At 38.5% G+C, this 10,166-nt stretch overlaps 1 protein-coding gene across 1 annotated transcript; it reads right to left on the bottom strand.

Moving 5' to 3' along the window:
• Positions 1 to 1,016: 1,016 nt before the first annotated feature.
• On the bottom strand, positions 1,017 to 1,650 carry LOC132347323 (peptidyl-prolyl cis-trans isomerase A-like). Its single transcript, XM_059893761.1, has one exon. It carries the CDS (start codon positions 1,609 to 1,611, stop codon positions 1,117 to 1,119), a length of 495 nt encoding a protein of 164 aa, XP_059749744.1. The 5' UTR covers positions 1,612 to 1,650; the 3' UTR covers positions 1,017 to 1,116.
• Positions 1,651 to 10,166: the final 8,516 nt, after the last annotated feature.

The raw sequence follows: 10,166 nt of genomic DNA, 5'->3' as shown, positions 1-10,166 counted from the left end.
TCTGAATATGGAGTACTTCCTTTAGGGTCTCCCTCGCTGCTCTGTTTGGTCCTGTGATGCACTCATATTGCTGCCTTTGCCATGGAGTCATTATTTCTGGGGATAAATACTGTGATGTCAGGCACACTGGATTATAATTGTTGCAGGGTAAACACAAGGGGACTTTATGTTCTTAGAATGCCTAATTAGATGACAGTAAATGCATTGTGGGACAGCTGAAAAACACAAGCCTAGGGAGTGTTGCATTTTTCACCATTGGATATACATGCATTGATGCACTTTATATCTTTACTCATATGAAGTAAATATCCTAAAGGAATTCTCTTACCATTTTAGAAAGATACCTGAAAGATTCACTTTGGGGAAACACACAAAATCCATAAAGCTATAGTCTCAGGAATACTAGTCAGCTCCATTCAGTGTATGGGGAATGTGACAGTCATTCTACTACACACACCTCACCCAAATGCCCTCTTTTTAAAAAAGGGAGGGAGGATAAGTGATTTTTTGATTTTATACTTGGGTTTGTGTCCTGGATGCAGCCATATGTTAGGGATACAAGAAACACAGGGGAGTTCTTGTCATGAAAGAGTTTGTATTTTATGTGAGATAAATAAAATCATCTGAGAACACAACTGTAAAAACAGAATTAAGCATTACAAAAGATAATGGGAAATCAGAGTTAGACAATTTTAGTCAAAGAAATAGGTAACAGCGTTCACAGGATTGCAGTTTGAGATCAGCTTTAAAAGTTGTATAAAGTTATAAAGAGAGGGATGTGGATAGTGTGTCCTTAGTGTTAATGAATTAAAAGAGAAAATGTGTGTAGGAACAAACCAGCAGTTTCTAGTAGGGACTCTCACTATGTCATAAGGGAAGTTTTTTTTGTTTTTTGTTTTTTCCTTTGGTTGTTTAGTTTTTATTTTATAACCATAAACTTAATTTTGCAATTCAGCTAAACTTGGAGGGGAATAAGGAAAATATGGAACCCAAAGAAGTGCAATGAGAGCACAAAGATTATAGTATATTTTGAGCAGATGGGGATGAAGGGGTGCTCTCCTGAGCTACAGAAGGAGTGGTCTGGTGGTTAAGATAAAACACAAGTTAAATTTATTATTAGATTTGTCCGCAGTCAGCAATGGTGATCTTCTTGCTGGCCTTGCCATTCCTGGACCCAAAGCGCTCCATGGCTTCCACAATATTCATGCCCTCTTTCACCTTGCCAAAGACCACATGCTTGCCATCCAACCATTCAGTCTTGGCAGTGCAGATGAAAAACTGGGAACCATTTGTGTTGGGGCCAGCATGTGCCATGGACAAGATGCCAGGACCCGTATGCTTCAGGAGGAAATTCTCATCATCAAATTTCTCCCCATAGATGGACTTGCCACCAGTGCCATTATGGTGTGTGAAGTCACCACCCTGGCACATAAATCCCGGAGTTGTTCTGTGAAAGCAGGAACATCTATAACCAAAGCCTTTCTTCCCAGTGCTCAGAGCACGAAAGTTTTCTGCTGTCTTTGGAACTTTGTCTGCAAACAGCTCGAAGGAGACGCGGCCCGAGGGCTCGCCGTTGACGGCGATGTCAAAGAACAAGGTAGGGTTGCCCATGGTTGAGCAGCGCAGGAGGTTCCGGGGTGGCGGCGTCTGCAAAGCCATAAGGGAAGTTTTGAAATGATCTCTGGAGAAATGGAGACTTACCTTTAGGCAGTTATCAGATTGGAAGTTAAAGATGAAGTTCTGTTTTTGATTCTGAGCTAAGTCTGTGTGTGTCTGTGTGTGTGTGCCCGCTCACGCACATGTCAAAGTCCTTGCCCTCTTATCGCCTCCTCACTCTACAGATTTTCTTGAAGTGCCACTCCCAAATACAACCCATTGGTCCATGATCCATATTCCAAAACATTCCTCTCTTTCTCCATCATATCAATTTTCCCTTTGGGGGCTGTTTCCAGCTGATAGGGTAGGAAATGACCAACAACATGAATTTATACCAAGTTGTATATCTAGGACTGCAGTAATGCATGACACTTTTCCCAAGACTGTTCATATCTGCAAAGGGTATTACTAACTCAAAGAACCAGTGGAATGTCCCTTCAAGGAATCGACCACTGAGGAGCACTTTTGGGGAACAGGAGGACATCCCAGTGTCCTTAAGTTCTCTCCATATAAGTGGCTGTCTCCACACTGAAATGTACCTTAGGACAGAAAAGGACTTGTTCTTCAGCCCTACAGACATTCATAGGCCTGTAAACAATTGTGCCTGTCACACTGGGGGCTGGGAGTAGAAAGATGGGCGGGAAGGTGGTGCTTGCAAAATCCCCTTTAGGGCATTATTTATTATTCTAGTTTGTAGTTCATGATTATAGCATCTGTAATAAATAAACACTCTCCAGAAGAAAGCACAAGTTAACAAGGAGTAGATGAGATTGAATGTGACGACTCCAGCCCTGTACAAGAGTCACTGGCCCATTAAATGAATGTGCACAGCTACTTCTTAATGCTCTCCCTAAGTAATCAATTTCTGAAAATACCAAATAATTTTAAAACAGCCCTGTCTGACCTCACTCTCCAGTGATGCTGGATCAGCCTTTGCTGATTTGCCTACCTAGTTTTAAATCAATCAGATTTGACATTTTTGGTTTTGTGTTTCTTTCCCTTGCCTACTCCTGTACCTATTCCCTTCCCTTGGCAATATTAAATGGTAACTGCCCTCACTCAAGGTTAGGGCCCCAACATGTAGCTTAATATTTATAGGTCTGGACATCTTTTGAAAGAGCAGCAGAGGAATGTAAATACCATTGCAAGAGGCTAGAACATTCTGATGCTGTACTAAGGTTTGATTTCTAGCCATATAAAAATACCCAGGATGCCCAGAGCCTGAACATAGATGGAACTTGAGAAAGAGAAACTGTTAACCTGAAGTATCTTCTATCAGACTTTCAAATAGAGTGTGATTCAGGAAAAAAAGGTTAAAAAAATCTGATTTGAGCCTCCTTTCTCTTTTTGACTAATTAACTTCTCCAGGTCAAAAGTAATTTTTCCAGTTTCCTAGCTCATAGCAGATAATATTTGTGAAAGAGTTTCATACAATCTCATTTTAAGTATGTAATATAAGCTTCCTATTTGTTTCTTTCTTTTTGGTCTCTATCCCCTCTTACTATTTTTTCCCTTTCTTTATTCTCCTCATCCTCTTACTCTGCCTCCTCTTCTTCCTGCCTCTTGTCATCATTCTTGTTTTGAATATAAGTATTGTGTATTTGGTTTGGATTAAATATTTGTGTCCCTCCCCAAAATTCATATGTTGAAACCTAATTCCCAATACGATAGTGGTTGGAGTTGGGACCTTTCGGAAGTAACTAGGCCATGCGGGTAGCGTGTTCATGAATGGGATTAGTGCCCTTATAAGAGGTCCCAGAGAGTCCCCTCACCCCCTTCTGCCATGTAAGAACACAGAAAGAGAATGACCATCTATGAACCAGAAAGCAGGCCCTTGCCAGATACTGAATCTCCCAGCACCTTGATGTTAGACTTACCAGCCTTCAGAATTGTCAGAAATAAATTTCTGTTGTTTATAAGTGACCCAATGTATGGTATTTTATAATAGCAGCTTGAACAGACTAAGTAAGAATCATAATGTATCTTAGTAAGTATGGAATACTGGGAGTACAGGAAAAGGACTTACCATAGAAAATTATAAGAATTCATGATTTCCTATTGGGCAGAAGGGCGAGCCAAGGTTAGTAAGATCAATTTAGTAATATTAGTAAGATTAAAAGTGATGCTCTGTTAAAAAATAATTAAAATGCTTTAGATAAGGGAAGAAATTGCCTTGACAGAGGAGAAGATGGCAATTCAGGGGAAAAAAAATGGATTCTTAGGAAGCAAGTTAATAGTGAATACTTAATTGTGACAATATGGGATGTGACAATATAGGAGTAAATGGTTGTCAAACACTGGATCACACAGAGGCTCTGTGTTTGTTCTAAAATTGCTAGAAAGAATGAGATAAGCTCTTTACCTGTTGGATATACACAGTCATAACAAGTATTAAGAGGAAGTCTCATAAGTCTGGGGGACTTCCAGGTTGGGGTATAGCTAAAATGACTGCTAGAATAAAACAATGACATGGATATGATTTATGTTAACTGTTGGTGGCAACAATCCAAATGAGGTTTGTATAAAATGTTGACCAAATAAGGAGCTGAAACCAGTGATGAGCTATAGCAGAAATCAGCAAACCACAGCCTGTGGGTTGAATCCAACTAGCTAAGTGGTTTTACATAGTTTCTGAGTAAATTGTTTCAATAGTTTTAAGTGATTAAAAAAAAAAAACGAATACTCTTGTGACACCTAAAAATTATATGAAATTTAAATTTCAGTGTTCATAAATAAAGTTTTATTAGACCACTGCAATGCTTTTTTTTTTTTTTTGTCTGCTTTTATGCTACAGTGGAAGAATTTAGTGGTTGCAACAGAGACTATATGGCCTATAAAGCCTAAAATATTTACTATCTGGTTCTTTACAGAAAAAATGTTTTCAACTCCTCATCTGTGGGTTCTGCTTTTGGGGATGCTGGATTCTTGTCCATATATTTAATTCAATTAAACAGATATTTATTGAATGGCTACTATTTCCAGTGATACTTACTGTAATATCTGAAATTAGATTGTAAATGTCTGTTTCTTTGAGAATTCTTTGATAAACAATAATTAATATAAGACTTTACCATAAGCCCAGTATTAGGAATGATACAAAGACCTAATCATGAGAAGTCTATCTAAGTTTTCAAGGTTCAGATAAAGTCAGGGCATGGTAAAAGAAGAGCACACTGTCAATTTTGGATAAGAGGTGTCAGAAAACATGGCACCTTCCAGGAATGAGAACGCATTTGATATGACCCAAACATGGGCTACGTGCAAACTGGAATGGCAGAACAAAGGTTAAAAGAAAAAAGTCAATTTGGCCAGATGATGAGGAACCTTCATGTGATGCTACGAATTTGGATTTTGATGAAGGATGATGATTTATTTTTCTTTTTTTATTTTAGATTTATTGTGAAGGAGAGTGAGACTGACACACATTTCAGAGAAAGAATCAATGAACTTAGCTACAGACTGGATGTGGGTGATGAGGAGACAGATGTAGGGAGGGTCCTGGATGGGGTGACTGCATGGGTGATGGTCTTCCTAAGATGGTATATCAAAGTGGGGAACAAGAGGGTGGGGAGAATGAGATTTATCATGGTAGGTTTCAGTGGCCCATGAACATTCACGGGTACAGATTGAAGCACAGGGAAGAGGTGTCTCTAAGTGGATAAGAAGGGTTGAGAATTATCAGTGCACAATGGGAGCTGAAGTCATGGGATGAATGGTACTACCAAGGAATGCAGATAAAATGCAAAGCAAGGGGATCAGGGGGAGTAATTAGAAAACTAATACTATTGAAGAGTTCTCAAAGGGATATAACATCAAGTCTTCCTTAAACCTCCTTAAGACTTGAAATCTTGTGGAACTGAGAGCTCGGCTATGCACCTTAGTACATGAGTAAAAGGGAAAAATATTTGTAAATGGGTACATGCATGTCACCAGGGATGACTCTAGCCACACTCATGACTTTGGTGAGAGTCCTTCCTGTATTCTTGATTCCCTAATAATAAGCTTAATTTCCTAAAGCTAAAAATAAAAATAAAAACCTTATACAAAGCAGGCTAACATGAACTTGCCCACTGCTCCTGGGGCAGCAACCTCTCCTCCAGCCCCAATTAGTTACATTGTCCTTTCTTGATTCCTCCCCCAGTTTCAGAAGCTGATCATATTTTGTTTTCCACCATCTCCCTTTATGTCTTCCTTTGCCAGTTGCTAAGCACTCCCTTGTTGCTAAGTGGGATATGAGCACTTAATTTACTCCATTCTTTTTTCTCATACCAGATTTTAGAAATTGCAGATCCTGTTTAATCAATGTGTAAATGCAATGCTTTTGATGTATTTTTCCTAAGAGCAATATTTTGATCATTCTTAATGATACTTAATGAAGTCACCGCATGATTTCTGATTGTACCTAATTGAAGCTTGTGACTTGCATTTCAATATTATCATCTTACAGCTTTAGGTCTATGAGATGAAACTTTTCCAGGGCCCAAAAATATTAGAAAACATGAAGAACTGATGTTTCATTTTAAATCAAAAATTATTCCAGAATAGATGTATGTACATGTGGATGTATATATGCATATATACATATATATATATGAACTTAAAGGGAAACTGAAATAAATTTCACAAAATGCGTTTCATGTGTTGATGATAAAGGGAACAACATCTTTGATAAAGAGGAAGTTTAACCACTAGTTTTATGTCTTATAAAGGAATCTAAAGGCCTTTAATATTAATACTTTTATATGAACTGCATGCTGAACTACATATGGAGTCCAACATGCAAGCAAATCTGAAACCAAGTCCCCCTAAAACCAAGTTCCTCTGCTGAGTTTATGATTAACCTCTCTATCTAAAATGCCACTCCCTTTCTTGTCCAACACCTGTTTCCCTCAAGATTGAAGTGTATCAGAGAAAAGGGGGGATTGAAACTGAGCAGGACCTGGCCTCCCCAGGTACAAAAGCTTTTTTCTGTGTCCCTTGTTTCTTGTTTGTAGGAAAAAGGTTTCAGTCTCCTAGATCTTCCTTGAGTTCCAAAGGGCAGATTCAAACAGTTACTCATGAGGCGTGAGGGAATGCAGAAACAAAGGAAAGGCATCAAGAAACAATAGTGCAGCAGTGGGGCAGGGTCCTGGTTCCTCCTCAAGAGGAGTGCATGACAATCTGATACACATCTCTGAGTTCTTCTATGGGAACTAAGGTCCCCACCCAGGTGGAGGATGGTAACTTCAGGCTGAGCACAAGCACATGGATCCCTGACTGGTTGGAACCAGAATGCTGATGAGTGAGATTCCCAGAACACTGCCCTGTTACCTCACTATGAACCAATCAAATGAAGGTCACACACCCTAAAGACCTCCCCCTGCCTCCAATTTTGCCTATAAAAATTCTTCCCCCAGAAATATCAACTAACAACTAACAACTATTTTGGCTCTTTTGAGCTTGAGCTGCCCTGTTCTCCTTGCTTGGTCCTGTAATAAACCTTTCTCTGCTCCAAATTCCAACTCCAATGTTTTGGTTTGTTTGGCCTCACTGTGTGTCAACAACACATCCTGGCCCTTGAAAAAGATAATAAATTGGGTTAGCTTTCTTGAAGCCTCTTCTGGAGACCCAGTCTCAATGATTAAGTGCCTGGAAACCATGATACCAAAATTTTAACTAGCCCCAAACTTAATCTCAAACTGCTAATTTTGCTTCTCTTTCATTAAAATGAGTCTTTCATGTGACCTATTCCGCTTGGGTCCTTTTCTTTGCTACAGGACAGGGGATGGTAATGGCTTAATCAGAGACAATAGTCCCTGCTAATATGTTAACTAGCTAATATATGAATCCTCCTAGGATAACACATTAGCCTTGACCCAGCTTTAAAAAAAAAAAAAAAAAAAAAAAAAGAACGATAGCTCCACTAGATGCCCTTAAGGAATAATACCATTACAGCAACTTAACCCCATGGCAGGCCAGTGGGGGAGCTACTTAAGGGCAGCTTTTAACATATTTGATATAATATAGTTGTCTTCATATTGGGTCAATTGTAGAAATAAACAGCAATTGTGGTGCTGACAGAAATCAATTCCACTAGTTTCTTCTAATACCTCTCTCAGAGATTTCCATGAAGAATCATAAAGCATATCCAAATCATAGATTTTGCATAACATCTTGTAAGAGTAGAGAGACCACCAGAGTCAAAGGAAGGAAATACTTCTATCATCAACATCACTTTTCTTCTTCATGCTTTTCCTAGAAATTAAGTGTTTACAAAGATATTTCAAATGAATACTCATTTTTTTAGTCACCTGGTGAGAATGTTGGCAATTCTTCCTATGTTACAAAAAGGGAAATGAAGGTCTAGATAATTTAAATTGAATAAAGTCTGAAATTTAATAAATATGAAAGCTGAGGCTCAAATTGAAGACTTTTAGTTGCAAGGCTGGGGCTTCTATCTGTTTATACAAGTATTTACCATCTTTACTCCTCAGAGAGTTTGGTGGAAGCCAGGTATAACCAGTACATATATGTTCTCTGTTGGCTTAATAAAAATGCACAACCTAAATTTGAAATATGTGTTTTATTCAGCGGACTTACTGAGGACTTAATCCAGGGATACAGCCTCTCGGATAGCTCTGAGGACTGTTCCAAAGAGGTAAATGAGGACGCAGGATATACAGAAAATTTTTGCAAAAAAAATCCCAGGTAGTCGAACATCAAAAGATTAATGCTAATTAAAGAAAAACAAACATCTCAAGTTAATGAATTTAACATTTTTCTATGTATGGGAAGATGCAAGGATCTGGGCTTAATGAAATTTTTCTCCTGATATTCACCTTAACTATCTAGGGCCAGTGTCCTGTTTTGCTATATCCTAAATCCCCTCAGGGTGCACCATCCAGGTGGCTGCAGTGGCTGATGCCTTGATAGCCGCAACATTCTTTGCTTACTGATATGGCAACATTCTTGGTCCACAAATCATGCCAACTGGTTGCGCTTGATTTCTGGAGCAATGACTCCCACCCTCACCTCCCTCCAGACTCTGTCTTTCAAACTCCCTAGAGAAAGAGGAGTTACATCATATCACTATAAGAGGCAGTTAGACACTATAGTATGACTAGCAGTAGCAGTCATGGAAGTATAGAATAACTATTATCATCCTTATCATTGCTTGGATAAGCATTTGTGGATTAGGTTAAGATTCTACTGAAAAATGCATTTCAACTTCCAAACTGTCTCACGTGTGGACATTAGACAAATTGCCTGGTTATGTCTTAGGGAATGCCTGCATAAAATAGTATCATCAAGGCACTTGGAGTTTAAATATGGAGACAGCATACAAAAAAGTCCGTTATGACCCAGAGCAAACACTCTAAATAAAAGCATTGTAAGGATTCAGGAAAGAAAGGGAACACTTACCACATTTAAGGCATTTTTTCTAAATTATTTACCTGGGTTACCTTGTTTAATCTTCTTAATAAAGCTAGGAGACAGGTACTGTTATTATCTTCATTTTACAAATCTGGAAACTGGGACTTAGAAGGTAAGCAAATGGCCCAAGTCACCTGGGAGTTAAGCAGCCAAGGCAAGATTTGAAGCCAGGCACCAACCTTCTGAACACAGGCTGTGCATTCACCCTCCCTAGCCTTGACCTACATTCACTCAGATTAAGAGTGAATCAAACTGGGAGGAAATCAAGAGGAACATTTGTTTAAAATTCTTATAATCTACTTTGAGAGAGTGATGGAACATTGTTTAAATTACAGTAGTACTAGGTGTTCTCATATTTCTTGAACCTATACAAAACGTTTATTAACTGGTCATTACTGATTTAGAAGTAATTCTCGAATGCACTGTCTTGGTTACTATTTTTCTCAGCTCTGTGAATAAAGATTTAGAGATTCTCAAACTTTAATTTGCATCACCTGGGTAATTTGTTAAAAGCAAATTCTGATTCAGTAGATCTGGAGTCTGAGAGTCTGCATTTCTAACAAGTTTCCAGGTAATGCTGATATTGCTGGTCCACGGGTCACTCTTTAAGGATAAAGGTTATAGAAGACATTATTCTTACAGGTAGATGATGGAAAGCTAGTAGAAGAATGAATTCTTGAACCATTTCAATTATGAGAGTTTGAATGGCTTTAAGATTTCAAAACCACCTTAAATATCTGCAATAATGTGCTCAAACTGAAAAGATAACATTTAATTGAGAAGAATACATAAAGCAATGTTTAGTGCATTGCTTAAAAACAATGCATAAGTGAAAAAACTTACTGATTAATAAACTTTCTCAAAGTCTCTTAGCCTGTGGATGGTCCAGCTGGGATCTAAACCCATTTAGATCTGACTCCAGAGTTAATTATCACACCGACTGTGCAAACTCTCTCTGAAAGTGTACAGATTAGCACATGTGTGCAAGCTTTATCCTAGGACACAGAAGGTTATTCAACCAGGGCTAACAGCATGTGAGAGGAGAAATGAGGTGGTATAATGCCAAGAAAAAAATAAACAAAAAATGAAAGACAATA

This window comes from Balaenoptera ricei, chromosome 14 (assembly GCF_028023285.1).
Source record: "Balaenoptera ricei isolate mBalRic1 chromosome 14, mBalRic1.hap2, whole genome shotgun sequence".
NCBI lineage: Eukaryota > Metazoa > Chordata > Mammalia > Artiodactyla > Balaenopteridae > Balaenoptera > Balaenoptera ricei.
The sequence above is the reverse complement of the archived record's forward strand: the minus strand, read 5'-3'. Positions and strand labels throughout refer to the sequence as shown.

What these genes read in the sequence shown, in the direction of transcription:
- LOC132347323 (XM_059893761.1), bottom strand. Translation starts at nt 1,611, where the DNA reads ATGGGCAACCCTACCTTGTTCTTTGACATCGCCGTCAACGGCGAGCCC.